Source organism: Juglans microcarpa x Juglans regia, chromosome 1S, assembly GCF_004785595.1.
Source record: "Juglans microcarpa x Juglans regia isolate MS1-56 chromosome 1S, Jm3101_v1.0, whole genome shotgun sequence".
Taxonomy (NCBI): domain Eukaryota; kingdom Viridiplantae; phylum Streptophyta; class Magnoliopsida; order Fagales; family Juglandaceae; genus Juglans; species Juglans microcarpa x Juglans regia.
The window spans coordinates 17,470,739-17,490,384 of NC_054595.1; the positions used below are offsets into that span (position 1 = coordinate 17,470,739).

At 35.5% G+C, this 19,646-nt stretch overlaps 1 protein-coding gene across 1 annotated transcript; it reads right to left on the reverse strand.

The window, feature by feature from the left end:
- Nucleotides 1-254: 254 nt before the first annotated feature.
- LOC121247811 (putative ubiquitin-conjugating enzyme E2 38) lies at nt 255-1,458 on the reverse strand. The gene has a single exon (XM_041146262.1). It carries the CDS (start codon nt 1,381-1,383, stop codon nt 256-258), a length of 1,128 nt encoding a protein of 375 aa, XP_041002196.1. The 5' UTR covers nt 1,384-1,458; the 3' UTR covers nt 255.
- Nucleotides 1,459-19,646: the final 18,188 nt, after the last annotated feature.

The window sequence follows — 19,646 nt, forward strand, 5'->3', positions numbered from 1 at the left end:
AAAGAGCGAAACAAGTACCCTCCAATATCCATTATAAAAGTGATTTTAGCCTTTAAATTAAGGGGTCACATCAAGTTGGAGTGACTAAACTCTATACTTAAATCTTAATCATCACCAACGCCATACCTAAGAAATAACCCTTTTTTCCAAAAAAGAAAAAGAAAAAGGTTAGTCCTATTCTTTACCTTGTCTAAAGAGTCCCCATAAAGAAAGAAAATGCCAATCGTGTCCCCCACCTCCATTTTTCTCTCACCCTCACCCTGACTCTGTTTCTTCCACCGCAGTGCGGGATGTTCCCACCTTTCGAGAAGAAGACTTCTTTTTGGTCATATCTGCTTTGCTTTTCCCACTCTTCTTCAATCCCAAGACCTCCATCATTCTCCGAAGGAGCTTCTTCGTAAGCCCACCTCCACGCGTCTTTTTCACGACCACTCGAGCCTTCGACGAAGGAGCCGTTTTGCTTTCCACCTTCAACCGCTCGACGAAATTTCCCACGGAAGCCCCAACCCTCTGAAACGCAGCAACAAGCTCCGGTAAAAGCTTCTCTATCGACGTTTTGAATTTTTCCGACGCATCAATGATCGTTGAAGACGAAGAAGACGTTGACCCATGTATTCCATAATACCCGACTCTAACACTACCAGCTCTATAGGCATCACAAGCCCTTAGTATTATGTCCCCTCGCTCCCGAAAATGCCTGGCCACGAAGTCCTCATAATTCTTCGGTGGCCTTCGAAGCAAAAACAGCATTGTCTTGCACGATAAGATGAACACGTCCTCGTTATAGGCCTGCGACCTCTTCTCCCAGATAGACCGACCCAACATCCGGTGACCCGGTTCGTTGAAGTAAGGTTTTTCGTTGAGAACCAGCGCTTGGATGGAGAGCAAAACCTGGAGCACCGTGGACTCGGAAGGGTTCCACTTCTCGTTCTTCTTGCCGGCCCAGGTGTTGAGCAGGGACAAGCACACCCGCCCGTTCGCGTACAGATTCGGGTTGAGTCTCATCCCGTAGGAGCGGTAATGGACCTGGGGCGGGCGAGTCGGGTAATCGGCGGGGAAGGCGATGTCGAAGAAGAACAGCCCATCGTGGTAGGGTGTACCCGCGGCGCCGATGATCACGGCCCTGAGCAGATCCACGCGCTTCTCGTATGCTTGCACGAAGATCAACTCCGGGAGATTCTTCTCCAGGATCCTCCACTCTTGCATGATCTTCTTGTGGGTCCTAGCGTTCCCATTGACGAAGCAATCTCCGCAGTCCTTTTTGGGAGGGTTCAGGTTGAGGTAGGAGTGGTCAGAGTCGTCAGAGACGATGTCGAATCGGTTGAACGACGAGTCCACCATCTCTTCTATCTCGCCGTTCAGTGCGTTCACGGAGAGAGCCATTGTCTATTTCTGTGTTTTAGTAAATATAGAATTTGGTCGAAGGCACAGATGATATCATGACAGAGGTGTGAGTGCTGAGAAAGACGAAAGTACCTTTACGATATGGGAATGTTCTTTTCTGTCTTTTTTTTTTTTTTTTTTTTGTTTCAAGTGATTCTAATGGGAAGAAAGTGGGGCCCACCACCGATGAAAATGGACGGTGATGCAAGGAATAACATTATGGTTGACATGTGAATGGATGTGCTTAATGCTATTCCATTATTTCCCCGTCTTTTTTTTTTTTTTTTAACGAAAAACAACTTCCTTCATTTATAACAAGAAGTATTACATGATCTGGTGAAACAATAGAATTTCTTCCATGTTAACTATATAATCTAAAACATATAAGCAGCTTTAACTAGAGCTTTAACTAGATGATGAGTAATATAATTGCCCTCTCTGTGTCCATGACTGACTCTACATGCATTCAACTTTGCCGTTGTAACTTGAGTATCACCTATAATCATCCCAAACTAGCTTTCATTATGGTTCTTGAGATTGAGTTTAGTGACCACTTTTTTGGAGTCTCCTTCTAGTATGATCTTCTTCATTCCCAATTCTACTCCAAACTTTGCTGCTATCCCTGCTACTATAGCCTCTGCTATGTTCGGATTAGGCAATGAGCTTTGTTTTTTCTTCAAGGTTGTCAAAAAATTACCCATTTCATATCTGACTGCTACCTCTATTCCTATTTTACAAAGTTTTTTTATCAACAGGCACATTCCAGTTAACCTTACAAAATCCTTGAGGTGGACAAACCCAAGGATTTGTCCTTCTGATTTCTACACTGACTTGCTGCTCATTTCTTGGTACAACTATACATAAATCCAATTTCATTTGATTGACTCTGTGTAACACAACCTGTGGATCTAACAAAATATTTTTAAAAACTAACTGATTTCTTCTCCACCAAAGATTCCAGAAAGATAAAGACAGCTCCATCATTTCTTACTTATCAAGTTTGTTGAACATGTCTTCTATTAACTCTTTGAAACTTCTATAAGACCACTTACTTTTCTGAATTGTCATGGATAGTTGGCTCAAAACATCAATTGCTGAGGCACACTCCCACAAAATATGCTCAATTGTTTCAGGCTCACTAAGACAAATTGGACAAAGTGGATTATCCAAAACTTTCCTCTTGTACAGGCTGTTCTTTGTGGGTAATATATTTCTACATGCTCTCCATAGAAAATTCTTTGCTACTGGAGGTAAGTGAAGCTTCCCTAATTTGGTCCTCTGCTGGTCTCTCTGAATATTGATGAAAGAACTTTGCCCTTTTCCTTATCTTGCAATTCCCCTTGTAAATGATATGCGCTTCTCATTGTAAAGCAGTCATTAGCACTGTTTCTCCATATCAATTTGTCTTGTTGATTACTTTGGCTGATTGGTAACTGCTTGATAAGCTCATCTTCCTTGTTGCAAAAAATTCCATCAATTGAAGGTAGATTTCATTCCTTACCATCTGGCATCATTAGAGCTTTCACTTTAGCTTCTACCCCCAATGATTTGTTACCACTTTGAGGTATATAAGTTGTAGGTTGTGGCAACCATGGATCAGACCATATCCTCACTGACTTTCCATTTCCTATTCTCCAATGAAATTATTGTTGTAGAAGCTCTCTTGCTGATACAATACTTCTCCAAATATAGAATGAGTTACTTCCCACTTTTGCATTAAGAAAATCAAATTTGAGAAAATATTTAAACTTCCACACTCTAGAAGATAAAGAATTAGGATATAACATAATTCTCCAACCTTGTTTTGCTAACAAAGCAAGATTAAAATTTTCAAAATCTCTAAAACCAAGACCTCCTACTTCTTTAGATTTCTCCATCTGAGACCAACTCATCCTTTTTTCTAGATTAACCTGACCCCATCAATACTCTTTCATCAAACTGTTTAGCTGTCTCCATAAAGATTTAAGAAGTTTAAAAACTCCTATTGAATAAGTGGGAATTGCTTGAATGATAGATTTGAGCATAATCTCTCTCCCTGCTTGTGATAAGAATTTGTGCTTCCAATTGCTCATTTTAGTACTGACTCTGTCTAGAATGGCATTAAACTCTTTGCATCTTGATCTACCAACCAAAGCTGGGAGGCCTAGATACGTCACCTGTGAATTTGTTCCTCTAATTCCTGCCATACTAGTTAATAAGTTCTTGGAAGAGAGACTAGTATTTTTACTGAAAAAGAGAAAGGACTTGTCTTTGTTCATTCTTTGGCCAAATACTTCCTAATATATCCCGTCGAATTTTAAAAGACATAAGAAATAAAAGAAAATTCTATACACTATGCTATTAAATTATGATATGATATTTCATATTAAAAAATAATTTTTATTGTAAAATATATTTAACTTATTAGATAAAAACACATCAATTTATGAATAAAAAATTCTATATGCAGTCACTTTTACCTACTTTTTTACAGACTTCATTAATGTAATTAACTGCATCATTTTTTTAATATAAAATAACTGTTTTGGTCAATCACATCGGTAGAATGTATAAAAAATACGTAAAAGTGACTGCATGTAGCAAAACTCTTTATAAATATATTTAATAAGAAAATTTTGTAACTGTAACAATTTTCGTAATAATACGATACATTTTATTATAAACTGTTTTTTTTCTTGTATTAAAAGATAGATTCGATAATTCAAATTAGATGCTCTAAGATTCCTACGTATATACCATATACTGCCTGAACCATATTATACCATCCATATTTGATACTTTTCCTTAATCATTAAAGTAATTATTATTTTTTAAAATAATAAATTCTAAAATTTGATGACTAATACAATATTTGAACGATATAATTAGCGTAATACGATGATCTAGTATATAGCATTTTCCAATTGAAAAAAAAAAAAGAAGTTATAATCTGATGTATTTTGGCTCTCTTTTTGAAAGACGTTTTCAACATATTACACATATTGACTTAGCTTTTGGCTCAGATAACTTAACATTCTAAACATTCACATTTTTAGGAATGATTCCTAAAATAGGTTCTTATATTTAATTTTATTACGGGACAATCTATTTGTTAAAAATATCTTAATGTTTATAAGAAATGATATTTGTAATCATAGAGCACGTAGTATTATACTCTTTTTTTTTTTTTAAAAAAAAAAGAGTATATATGAGACTCACATGAAAAAGCTATTTTTTTATAGTGGATCTCGCTTTTTTCAAAAGAAATGCGTACTACTTACAGAACTCATGACTATGTCTAGCATTATTTAATATTTATCTCTTCAAGTGCATAATTGTTTTTTAATATTAGCTATTTAAAAGTTAAATCAAAAGGTGACAGAAAAAATATATAAATTATGATTTTATTTTTTCATTCTTCAAATTATAGAATATAATACTGTTTGATTTCCTGAAATAAAAATAGTGCATCACTTTTAATTTATATACACTTTTGCAAACATTGACAATCAAATAAATAAAAAAAGTGGCATTTAGATTTAGGAAAATTATTGCAAATAGCATTTGGGTTTTGATCATTTCTCAAAATGATATTTGAAGTACTTACTACCCATATATTATATATAATGGTGATCCATGCAATATTCAAACTTCTTTATTTCATCAAGGAAAATTGTTGGCATGGCATGGCATGCACTTACCCCATCATGTCATGATCAAATATATATAGTCTCATGTCAGATCAATAGAAAATACTTCTCAATACATTATAATAAGAAGGACATGAATATTCTAAGTTGAATTAAAGAATATCATATAAAAGAACAAAACTAAAGTAAAACTAAAACGAAGAATCTCATTTGAAGAGGAATGGAACATGATATATAAAAGCATCAAACTTAACTAGTATTTCATCAAATGGGTGAAGAAGCATGCAGATACCCAAAGATTTTCACGCGGAAATTTATTCTCTCTATTTTATTTAAAATAGTAGTGCTACGTGTACTTCTTTTACTTATGATTTTACGTACAAAATCTGTGTAATCGGTTTTCCTTTTAAATACAAATTTTAAATTTTAAATTTTATAATTTTCAATATATCAATAACCGATACGTTAACACGTATTATTATATAAGTAAAGATTGTAATTACAAATAGCATCTTTTACTTTAAATGGGTGGTATCCATTTATTGAGAACTATTTTATTTCACTTGTCGGTTTAGGTCATATTTGGATAGTGAGATAAGATGAGATAATTTTAAATAAAAGTTGAAAGTTAAATAAAATATTATTTTTTAATATTATTATTATTATTTTAAAATTTAAAAAAGTTGAATTAATATTTATTATATTTTGTATAAAAAATTTAAAAAAATTATAATTATGAGATAAAATCTTCTATATCACATTAATGATTTCATGAGGAAAATGCTGAGTCTCTTCCATGAAACTTCTTGAAACTTCAATGCTGATTAATGCACAATTGACGAGTCTCTCCTTTGAAACTTTTTAGAACTTTGGTGGTTAATGCTTGTCAACCAAGGTTTATAGACATCAATTAATTAGGTTGAAACTCTCCGGAAATTGATAGATCTCACGTATTCCCAAAGCTTTCTAAGTCAAATCCATGAAATTAAATGCATTCATTCACTTTTCCATCCGAGCCTTTATCTATTTTTTCAATAATGTGACGTAGAACGCAAATGGGTCTTCAAGACCTTTGGATAAAAGCAGGAAAAAGTTGTACACCAAATTACACGGTGTAGACTAGATCAGACAGACGTGGAGAGCACCGAATAGACTATGCACACTACGCATCTAATTACCTCCCTTGTAGTAATATTAATCATTTTCTTAATTATTTTTATTGTGACATTGAATAATTAATTAATTAATAAGTAAATAATGAAAGGATAGTGATTAATAAAACAAATAATAGCATTACACTTTTTTATGCAATAATAACAAATTATAAGACATTTTAGTCATATTACTTATTATTTTAATATATTTTTACAATATTATAAAAATATATATATCTTTTATTACGCATCTTGACGTGAAATTTGTCTTGGGTATAAATATTTTTAAAATCAAGTCGGGAAGTCTTCCACCCGATACTACGCATAATCGCATATAAAGAATTATTTTTTGATGGTTGTACTACGCATGCATGCTCTTTTGTTCTTTGCATCAACAAGTTATGGAAATCTCCTGACGTGTCATTCTTGCTAATGTCAAAAATTGTACATCACTCCAGAAAAGAAGTGTGAGGGAGGAGCCCTTCCCATCCCTGAACGGCTCAGGCCCAAAAAGGCCAAGCCAAGGAATTCCAGACCCAAGGACAAAATCCTTCTGTAAGTTAAGAGTCTAGACCGGAAAATCACGTGCCGAGCCCGTGAATGCAAACCTATCCGGGAAGGCCTTTTAGCGCCGTGATCGGATATGCCAATGAGGTTGTCTCGAGGCTCGGCAGCCTACCAAGCCCTACCGTAGGGCACGGGGCAAGACGCACAGCTACACACAGACGACTAAACGTGCCCGGTCACAGACTCGTCAGACTCAAGGCACGCCGCACTCAAATGCATGTGTCAGGAGACTCGGCATGCAACGACGCACCCCATGTATGAAGGACGGCTCGCCCATGACCTGACACCCAACCCTGGCAGAAAGCAGCAGAACAGGCCTAGCACGGTTGACAAGCCACGATCTATTTCAGTAGCCAGAGTCGTGAACTGACACACTCTGGCAGCAGGAAATGAGTGGTAACAGGTTTGACACCTGACACACCACAATCTTCCTCAGCAGTAGGACCCGAATCAGGTATAGATAATGGGCATCCCTTCTACAGGAGCTCTCTCTCAATTTTTTATTGTTCTTATCACTAGAGAATCGTTTACTGACTTTGGCAACGGAGTGACCCCGGATGTCACCAGAGCCCTTCTTCTTAGTTGCAGGTGGCGTGAGCTTGGTCATCGCGGAAGTGCTCGAGCTGTGAAACACGACATCAATAGGAAGAAAGAGTCATCCCGACCCATGTTGGTGATTCAGGCTTCGATATGGAGCTCGTCACGTTCATCCATAACATAAACGATAAATAAACGAATAAAAGCAAATAAAAGAGAGACACGAGAATTTACGTGGTTCGGCATAAAAATCTACGCCCATGGGTTATTGGGAGCAAAATTCATTATATCATGTGATGATTTTACAATATCTCATGACCTCACATATTGCTCAATACAATGAGAGAATTTAGTCTTAGAAGAGTTGGTGAAAAGAGCCGGTAGAGAGTCTGTCCCGAGCCCCTTTGATTTGTGGGAGAGTTGCTCCTTATATAGAGGTTATTTCCTTGGAGTGATAGAGTCCAACTTGAATTGTGATATATTTTCCTTTTAGGAGTATAAGCCAACTTTTTTGTCTTATCTCTTTCCTGTCTTATCTCTTGACTTTATCTCTTCCCTTAGTGATAGGTTTTCAAAGAATTTGACCTAGTCAATTTAGTCCCTAACAGATACCCTCGATTCTTAAGGTCAACATGTTTATCAAGAAGGCCTTGAGAATCTTCAAGTCAACCGTGATGGAGGTAACCTGTAGAAAAAGAAATTCTGGTAGTTGGTTAGTAGTTTTTCACTGTTATGCAATAGAGATCTCCATGAGTGGTCCTCAAGAATAATTTGTAAAATTTGTTGTAAGGATCTTCGAGGATGGGCTCTTGTGAAATTTGTTTGTAAAAACGTTTGCGTAGTGATTGTATGTGAGAATTTTTACCGTTAGTAGAGTGCGTATATTTCCGTTGGCATTAACAATTCTTCTCAGTTCTTATATATAAATATATATATATATATATATATATATAACATCCCTGAAAAAGATATTTTATTTTTTTTCTTCGCCATAGACATCTACTCTAGAATTTTAGTAAAGAAGAAGTTAGAGAGGTCCAATTGCAGATGCAAATCCTTGAAATCTCTTGAACCTGATGGCTTTAGTGTTGGTCTCTATAAAAAATATTGGGCTACAATGGATGATGAGGTCAGTGCAACTATTCTAAACTTCCTTCAAATATATGCTAATCTTCATTCTATTAATCATATTCATGATATTTCTCTTATCTCCAAAGTCAAAAGTCGCATGAGTGTAATTGAATATAGACCAATTATCTTATGTAATGTCTTGTATAAGCTTGCATCATAGACATTTTTACAGATAGATTGAAGAAATCCTTCCATCCATTATTGCCAAGTATCAGAGTACTTTCATTTTGGGAAAATTGATCACAGACAATATTTTGGTTGCCTACAAAGCACTCTACACACAACGAAGATAAAAAAGGTAGAAATGGTCACGTGGCCATAACATTAGATATGCCAAAAGCTTATTATAATGTGAAATGGTCATTTGTAGAGAAAGTTACAAGGAAGTTAGGGTTCTATGAGAGATGGATTGCTATGATCATGAAATGTGTGCACACAATTTCATATGCTATCATTATAAACGGAAAATCGTATGGGAAGATCTAAACTACAAGTAGGGCTGAGCACCGACAAGGTTGGAGTCGGAGTCGGCGGAGTGCCCTCTCTGACTCCGACTCCGACTTTGTTGGAGGTCGAATCTGACCTACGACACTGACTTCAATTCTCATAGCCTCTGATCCGAATCCGACTTGTCGGAGAGGAGTCAGATTTGAGCTTTTTTATTGGGCTTTTTTTCTTAGCCCATTTGACAATTTTGAGCTTTCACTAGATTTTTGGGTTCCTAGATTTCAGTTTTTTTTAAAATTCTAAATTTCAATTTTATTAAAACATAACCAAAATTTAAAAAAATAAATTATTGTATAAATTAATGTTATTATACATTAGTATTATATGTTATTATATATTAATGTTTATACATTAGTATTACATGTTACTATACATTGATTATTATACATTACTAGTACATGTACTTATTATAGATTAGTATTACATGTTATTATAAATGTATATATTTATGTTTATACATAATACATTAGTATTAAATATTATTATACATTAGTTATTATATAATTAGTATATATCTTATTATATATTAGTGTTTATATGTTAGTTGTTATTATACATTAGTGTTACATGATAGTAATAGTTAACAGTATGGTGTTTAGTATACTAAACTATTATTATTCAATTTAATCTATTTATATTATAGTATAAGTATATTATTTTATAATAATTTGCTCATACTAGTATATTATTGAATTTAACTAACTATATAAGTTATAGTTATATAATATATATGATTAATATATAAAAAATACATCTATATTTATAATATATATATATATATAATTTCGGAGTGGAGTCGGAGTCAGTACATCGCTACCTCCAACTCCGACTTTTTTGGTGAAAAAAACTCTGACTCCGACTTATTGAAGTCAGAATTGAGTTAGTACGGAGTCGGAGTTAAATTTTTGAATTTTTGCTCAACCATACCTACAATGGGAATCTGACAAGGGGACATAGTTTCCCCATATATTTTTCTTTTATGTCTAGAAGGACTGAGTGAACTTCTAACTCAAGTAGAAAAAAGAAATGAGAAAAAATGGGTGAAGGTTTCTGAGGAAGGCTTGAGGATTAATCACTTATTTTTGTTTTATAGATGCAACATTGAGGAATAGAGAAAGACACAAAAGTTCTTCTTGACATATGAAAAAGCTTTTGGCCAGTGCACCAACACACCAAAAATAATTGTCTTCTTTAGCTCTAATACAAATCAAAGCAATAGAGAGCAAAGTATAGCTATTTTAAGAACATCAAAGAGGATGTGGCAAAGCATAAAGAATTGGAAAAATAACTTCCTATCTCAATCTAGCAAAGAAATCCCACTGGAAGCAATGATTCAAGCCAGCCCCACACATATGGTGAGTGTTTTTAAACTCCCAAAATTCTTGTGTAAGGGGATCACTTCAATGATAGTAAAATTCCGGTGAAATTGTCAAAAAATAAAGAATGCTTGGGATTCCAAGATCTAGAATGCTTCAACATGTCTTTGCTAGCACAACAAGTCTAGCAATTCTTACAATCCCTCTAGCCATTAGCAATCAGAGTGTTCAAGGAAAAATATTACAAGAAAACTCAGATACTAGATGCCAATCTAGGTTACAGACCATCCATGTCTTGGAAAAGTATCCATTTTGCTATTGGTCTACTCCAAAAGGGTCTTATGTGGAGAATGGGAGATGGTAATAGCACCGAGCTCTAGAAATATAAATAGTTACCCCAACCTAATTCATTCAAGGTGCAATCACAAGTTAAAGTCCTACATGAAGAAGCAAAAGTTCAGGAACTCATAGACCCAAATACGGGATGGTGGAATACCTCTCTCATTCATGAAGCATTCAATAACAAAGAAGCAAATATGATATGTGGGTTTCAGTTTGGCTCTGTTTGGATGCTAAAGGTATCTCAGATAATCTGTGAATAATAGTGAAATATTATTGAACTGTTTGTGAATAGGGATGAAATAGTTTGAGAATAGTTGTATTCTCAAACATACTCTAATCAAAATACTAGAATCCACAAGTTGATCTTACATTGAAAACGATTCCTTCTCAATTAGAAGTGCTTACCATCTCGAAAAGCAGCTAGCAAAGGAAGGATGGAGAGTGCTCGACCAACGGCAAGAAAGGACTTTTGAAAGCAATTTGGAAGTTCAATGTTCCAGGATTGATAAAGAATTTTCTATAGAAAGCATGCCGCGAGGTTTTACCTACAAAAAGAATCTTGCATAAAAGGAAAATAACAAAAGATTCCTTATGTCCTATCTATCAGCAAGAAAAATAATAGTTTGTCATATCCTTTGAAATTGTGCAAATGATGTTTGGTCAGAGGGAAAAAGCAACATTCATAAGAGATCAAATTACTCAAACAATTTATTGGATCTTTGTGACCAATTGCAGACTCATTACCATAAGGAGGCTTTGGACTGGATAACAGTTACAATAAGTAGGCAATGTTTTTGAAGAAACTCTTTCATCTTTGGAGGTACCTTCACTAGCTCAAGATAGATTGTTAAATCTGTCGAAGGGACAATAATAGATTACTATATGGCAAAAAAGTGAGCAAACGGTCCTCAACAGTGATATAGCAGGGGTAACATGGATCAAACCAGCTACTAAGGTTGTCAAGCTTTACTGGGATGCAGCTATAGAGTCCAAGCAAAAGTTCATAGGATTGGGAGTCATGGTAAGAGACTCTGAGGGGAAGCCTTGGCTGTGATGCACACATAGGGCTTAGCAAAAATCTAAAAATCCGACTCCCAATCTAACTTCGCTTCAACTCTGCTCCAACTTTGCTCCAACTCCAACTTCGTTTTTTCAGAGTCAAATTTCTTTTTTAATTTTTTAGTTAGAGTCGGAGTCAACTTCTGACTTTGCCCTTCGACTCCGACTCTGAATCCGATTTCAATATTGTACATATGTTGTAAAAATATATATTTATCTATATATTTATCATATATACTAGTATAGTTACATAGTTATATAACTAGAACTGAAATAGTTAAATTCAATAATATACTAGTATGAACTAATTATTATAAACTAATACACTTATACCATAACATAAGTAGACTAATGATAGGTTAGTAAATGTAAACATCATAATACTATTGCCATATAGAATCAAGTCTATAAATAAGTTAGACACTAGTATTTAAATAAGTCTAGTATAATAAATTAATAACACATATACTAATTTACTAAAGTATAATAACATGTACTTAGACACTAGAAAGTCTAGTGTATAATCAAGTTAGAAATAAGTTAGACATTAGTATAATAATATGTAATTAGACACTATAGTATAAGTGTTGTATAGAAATAAATAACAACTAATAAGTCTAGTATAATAAGTTAATAACACATAATACCAATATACTAAATTATAATAATATGTAATTAGACACTAGAAATAAGTCTAGTATATAAATAAGTTAGAAACTAGTATATTGTAAGAACATGTAATGTTATATTATAATATCATGTAATTAGTTACTATAATATAAGTCTAATATAAAAATAAGTTAGATATTAGTATAGAAGTAAATTAGCAGGGAATGATTTAGTTTTAATGTTTAAATTTTTTGAAAAATTAAAATTTGAAAGCTTACAAAAAAATTCTTTCTAAATGAGATAAATATGAAGCTAAAAAAAAAAAAAAAAAGAAGCACAAAGTTGTAAGTCCAACTCCGACTCCTCTCCAACAAGTCGGAGTTGGATTGGAGCCTACACAAGTCAGAGTCGTAGTCGTAGTCGAAATTCAGATTTAAATTTTAACAAAATTGGAGTTAAAGCCAGATTTAAAAAAATCCAACTTCGACTAAGTTGATACTCACCTTTATGTGCGCACAAATTCCTTTGATAACAGAACCTAAAGTGGCTGAAACCTTAATATTATGGAAAGCGATGGTGTTTTATCGAGACCTGGGTAATTAGAATGATATTATATATTACACTCTTACTACATTTTACAAACACGGTACGGTTTATAATTACCCTTAGATCATCTATTACTTTTTAAAAATAAATTTAAAAGTTGATAGATAATATCACTTTATCATAATAAATAAAATAATATATATTCGAACCGTAGCCTAAAAAGCGATCGATAATTAGTGCGGCTATTGTGTTTTAGCCTAGATCATTAAAACAAATGATAGTAAAAATCAATGATAAAGCGCCTAATAATTAATTAAGAATACTTTATTAAAATAAATTATTAATGATAACCTGAATCATTTCAATAGACTATAGTATTTACGATCATTAAAAGATGGTATGGTGGGGGATGATCATTAAATAATATATATATTTATATATTTTATCTGAATTTAAATAATAATAATAATTGTGTGAATTAAAGTTATGTACACATCATTACTCATAAGAACCTAAGAGACGTTGATGATCCGCTTGGTTAAAAGCAAAGCGCGCGCACCAACTGAAAGATGGTATGGTGGGGGGATGATCTACTTTCTCATTTGTTTTTTTACCAAATTTCAAGCAAAAAGAGAAGGCAAGCTAGCTAGCTAGCTACTGCTACAAGACAACTTTTGTGCCCAATATCCCACCAAGGTAGGCGTACGTACGTGTTGGTTTTCATTGATTGTTATCTATATTATCTGCACGTAACAAACACTACAATTCTAATCTTTTTAGGGGACCAATTGTTATCAATTTTGTTATGCAAATTCGCATTGCATATCAATAACCATAAAGGCATGATGAGTGTGAGAATTATATATATATATATGCTTCTATGCATAATTGGTTGGCGAAACATAAGAAAATTGAAAGGTAACTTAGAATATTTTTTGTCGTCATATTCCAAATTCCTAACTTATAAAATTTTAGAACTTGAAAGGATCAAAATATTTTCAAGTCGGTATGTAGAGCACACCATCCACATCACTTAAATAATAAGATTTAATTTGTAAAATTTAAATTTTATCTTTCAAAAGTGAGTCTTCATACTTTGCCTTATAGATACTAAACAAAAGTGAGTCTTCATTCTTCAAAAGTTCCCAACCTTATTTTGCTAGGAGAGCCAAATTAAACATCCTTAAATTTTTAAATCTCATCCCACCTTGAAGCTTAGAATTACACAACTTTTCCTAACTAATCCAATGAATCTTCCTCTCCTGATATTGATTTCCCCACCATAATTGAGCCATCAAACTCTCCAACTCAGGGCATAAAGACTTAGGAAACGAGAAACAACTCATAGCATAAGTCGGAATAGATATTGCTATAGCTTTTATTAGTACCTCCTTCCCCCCTTGTGATAACAAATTACCTTTCCACAATTAAAGTTTTTGCCACAATCGTTGTTTAATATTGGAAAAAGCTTGTTTGTTTGACCTACCCACCATAAGAGGAAGTCCCAAATACTTCTCAAATTATTGTATATGACTACCCCCCCCCCCAAAGCTGTATTCAATAAAGAATGAAGCTTTTCAGTAGTATCCACATCCGCCTTACAAAAAATATACTATCATCTACAAACAACAAATGATTGACTCTCGGGGCCCCTATACAAATTTTATCACCCTCAATAACCTCCTTGCCAACCACCCTTTTTAACAAACTGATAAGGCCTTCTGTGCATAAGAGAAATAGATAAAGAGACAAAGGATCTCCCTGCCTAATTCCTCGAATTAGAATAATAGGACCTTTAGGACACCCATTTACCAAAATAGAGAAAGAAACTGTTTTAACACACTTCTTGACTAAATTAATTAGTCCTCTAGCAAAACCAAAAGCCTCCATCATTCTTTCCAAAAACAACCACTTCATTTTATCGTATGCCTTACTCATATCAAGTTTGAGTGACATAAAACCCTTTCTTCCTTTTCTCTTATTTCTCAAGAAATGTAGCAACTCATAAGCTATCATAATATTATCTGAAATCTGTCTACCAAGCACAAAAGCAAATTGAGTCTCCGAAATAATCAAACGCAGCACTTTCTTTAACCTATTTACAATAACTTTTAATAAAATCTTATAGAGCACATTGCAAACTCTAATTGGCCTAAAATCTACAACTTTAGTTGGACCATATTTCTTGGGAATTAATGTAATATAAGTATGATTTAAATTCATATGGAACTCTCCAGTATTCAAAGCCAAAAGCACTGAATCAATAACAAACTTACCGATCACCATCCAATACTTTCGAAAGAAAACTGAGACATTTCATATGGTCCAAGAGCCTTCGATGGATGCATCTGTTTAACAGCAACTTCAACTTCCTCAGCCACATATGGTTTCATCAATTCCGCATTCATCTCCTCAGTCACTCTAACCTCATTCTTCTCTTTTTCTTAATTGCCCTACAATCTGTAGAAAGCAATACTTAGTAGAAGTGGGTAGAACTAATTGTTTACAGATTATATTCAATGTCGACTCTCTATGGGATGTGTGATTTGATTTTTACCAACTATCTAAGGCCTCGTTAACTTTCACAAAACATCTCATCTCATCTCATCTCATCTTATCTAATCATTACAATTTTTTCAAATTCCCACACAAAATAAAATAAACAATTCAACTTTTTCAAATTTCAAAACAAAAATAATATTAAAAGAATATATTCTAATAATATTTTATTCAACTTTCAATTTTTATCTCTAAGTGAGTTTGATGAAAACCACCATACTTGTAAAGTGGTGAGTATTTTCCATTTATATTGAATTACAAATTGCATGAAATAATTACATATCAATTACATATCAATTGGAGGACAAATAAATGGAAAGTATATACAAAAGAATCTCCTAGAATTAGGGGTCAGTTATGTCACATATGGCAAGCCTTAGATTAAGGCAAAGTATCCTTAACACCCCCTGCAAGTTGAGCGTCGGATTGGAACGAACGTGAAGCTTGGATCGGAAAAATTCAAAAAGAGTTTGATGAACACTTTTTGTGAAGATGTTGACAACCTGTAGGTGAGAGGGCACATACTGCATGTGAAGTTTGCCAACGACAACAAGTTCCCAAAGAAAATGATAGTCTAATTCAACATACTTGGCCCGCTTGTGAGAAACTGGGTTGGAGCTCAAAAAAATGACACTTTTATTGTCACATAAGAGAAGAGGCCGTTGTGGAATGGGAACATAGAGGTCACGAAGGAGATGCATAAGCCAAAGAAGTTCGGCTACAGTTTGCGCAAGAGCACGATATTCAGATTCACAGCTAGAACGAGATACAGTAGGTTGCTTCTTAGCACTCTAAAAACCTAAATTGTCGCCAAGATAAATAGAGTAGCCAGAGGTAGAACGAAGAGTGTCGGGACAGCCTGCCTAGTCAGCATCAGAGTAAGCAACTAAAGCACCAAGAGTAGCAGATGGGAGAAATGTAAGGACAAAATGGAGAGTGCCCTTGACATAGAGAAGAATACGCTTAACAGTAAAAAAATGATCTTCAGTTGGAGCATGCAGAAATTGGCTGACAGAGTTGACAGCATGAGCAATGTCAGGACGTGTGATGGTCAAGTATTGGAGTGCGCCAACGAGAGACCTGTAAAGAGTGGGATCCGAAAACAGAGGACCATCAGCAGATAGGTGATGGGAAACAACCATGGGAGTATGGACAGGTTGTAGTCAAGTAATTGAGCTTGAATAAGAATATTTCGTGCATATTTTAGCTGACTGATAAAAAGACCATCTACAGTTGGCGAAGCTTCAAGGCCAAGAAAGTAACTGAGAGGACCCAAATCCTTAGTGACGAACTCAGAATTTAGCTTACAAGTAAAGCTGTTAAGAAAAGATGAGTTGTTGCTAGTAACAATAATGTCATCAACATAAAGAAGCAAATAGATAATATCAGACTGCTTATGGAAGACAAATAGAGAAGTGTCAGCACGGATGCAAGAGAAACCAAGTTGAATGAGCAAAGAGCTGAAGCATTGAAACCAGGCACAAGGAGTTTGCTTGAGACCATAGAGAGCTTTCTTCAACTGACAGACATGATTAGGGAAGCGATGATCAATGTACCCAGGAGGCTGTTCCATATAAACATTTTTAGTAAGAGTATCATTGAGGAATGCATTCTTGACGTCAAGTTGATGAAGAGACCATTTGTTGGTCACAACAATAGAAAGCACAACATGAACAGTGATAGCCTTGATAACAGGACTAAAAGTGTCAGTGTAGTCAAGACCAGGTACCTATGTATAGCCCTTGGCAACAAGGCGGACTTTGAGACGTTCAATGGATCCATCAGGTAGATATTTGGTCCGGAACACCCATTTGGAGCCCACAATGTTGGTGTTTGCAAGTCGAAGGGGCAAAATCTAGGTGTAATTATTTTGCAAGGCTTGAACTTCTTCATCCATGGCGACAAGTCAAGTAGGATCCTTAGCAGCAGATTTGAATCCTTTAGGCTCATTAAAGACAAGAAGAACAGAAAGAAATCCTAAGGATCCCAAGACACCAAGGTTCGCTAGATGGCGAGTTTTGAAAATACCAACTTTAGCTCGTGTGAGCATATGGTGAGAACCTAACAGAATTGCAAGAGCAAGAACATGAGGAACGATCTGTGTCTTAATAGAAGGCAGGTTAGAAGCCGGGTTGCGGCAAAAAGGGACCTGCAAAAGAATCAGTAGCCTACAAAGACTCGTCCACTGGGTCAGTACAGATAGCACATGGGGTAGATCCAGATTGAATAATGTGCGGGGAATGGTGTACAAGGAAAAAAGGAGGCAAGTCTGTATGGAGAAGATTGGGTTCCATAAAGTTGAAAAAATGTAGAGAGGAAAGAGGCTGAGCCTGGGGGGTATCGATGAAAGGGAAATGATTTTCATCAAATTGAGTAGTTCGAGTGATATATAGCCAAGAGGTGATGGGATCAAGGTAGCGAAACCCTTTATAAGAGGAACTGTAACCCAAAAAACTGCGGAAAATACTGCGAGGAGAAAATTTGTTAGGCATATAATCACGCAAACAACGATAAATACGACAACCAAAGGGATGAAAATTTTCATAATTCGGAGAGGAACCATATAAAAGCTCAAATGGTGACTTACCTCCATGAAGTGGTGTGGACAAACGGTTGATGATGTAAGCTGCAGTGCTGAAGGCGTCAACCCAGAAGCAAGGAGAGAGGTGAGAGTGGAAAAGAAGGGCCAAGCCGGTCTCAGTCACATTGCGGTGTTTTCATTCAGTACCACCATTTTGGGCAGTGTATATGGACATAAAAGTTGATGGTAAATGCCGGAGGTATGAAGATGAGCTTTGAAGCAATTGCTAGTAAATTCGGCCCCGCCATCACTTTGAAAAATCTTGATACAAGCATAATATTGATTTTTCACAAATTTTTGAAAATGAGTGAAAACATCATAAAATTCATATTTGAATAAATTCATATTTGAATTTCAAAGGATAAAGCCAAGTGAACCATGAATAGTCATCAATGAAGAAAATGTAAGAGGCGAATCCCAAATTTGATTTAACGGGGTAAAGGCCCCATATGTCGCAATGAATAAGATCTAACACATGAGACGACCTATGTTCATTACGTGAATAAGGCAAACTATGAGTTTTTGCAAGTTGACATGTACTATTCAATACTGGAGAGGGCAATAAAGATGTAAGATAAAGATGTCTTTTTTTATTTAAATAAGAAATAACAAAATGATTCACAAGTCCAAGATGAGCATGCCATAAATCATATGAAGCATGTAGAGATTTATTCTTAAGGGCGGATATAAAAGTGCAGTTGCCACGCTCTAGCACATCTAAGCCTTCATCTCTCTTACCCATTGCCACCACCCTTCCTGTTTGACGATTCTGAACAGTGAGAAGATTATTAGTAAGTGTAACAGATAAAGAAAAATCAGACGTTAATTTACTAATTGAAAGAAGATTTTTGGTGAGGTGAGGAACAACCAAGACATCTAATATATGAATATTTGGGGTAGGAGAGAGGATATCAGTATGTGTAATGGGTAGGGAGGCACCATTCCCTACAATTACTGAGTACTTACCCCTATATTGATTGGACTGGTCGTAAATGGATGAGTCAGTGGACATATGGGCCAAAGCCTCAATATCCAAGAACCAATCAGAGGCCTTAAATTCACATAGAGAGCATGAACCAATGAAGGCCTTGGCAAGATGAGCACTAGACTTGTTGCGTGCATACCATTGGTTGCACTGATTAGCAAAGTGACCATCCATTCAACAAATTTGGCAGCGGGGAGGGTGGCGCACTTGACCAGAGTGGGAGTGGCCTCTGTTTGAAAAAGTGCGGCCATGACCATTGGTTCGACCATGCGAGTTGCAGGAGAAGTTCCTTTGGTTCAACAGCTCGGGACTGTAATTTGTGGCAATGAATGCCGCAGGAGGAGGAGAAGAAGTCTCAAGAGACTTCTGAAAAATCTCAAAGTTCTCAGCTTTGGAGATCAAATAGGTAAAACAAAAGAGAGGCGTGAGGGCCATTTGCACAGTGGAGAAGCTCGAGAAGTCAGAGCCGAGGCCACAGAGGAACTAGTGCACCTTATCGGTGCCATCAACAGGCTGACCAATCGCATGGAGTTGGTCACAGATGGCCTTGAAGGCTCGGGCATAGGCAGCAACAGAACGTGCGCCGCTCTTCATCAGCTAGAGATCGTCTTTGAGGCAAAGTTTGCGGGCCTTCGAATGATGGATGAACGTGTTCTCCAAGGCGAGTCAGACCATGCGTGCGGTGGAGAGGCCAATGACCTCAACCATGGCCTCCTCAGTGAGAGTGGAAAGCAGTAGGCT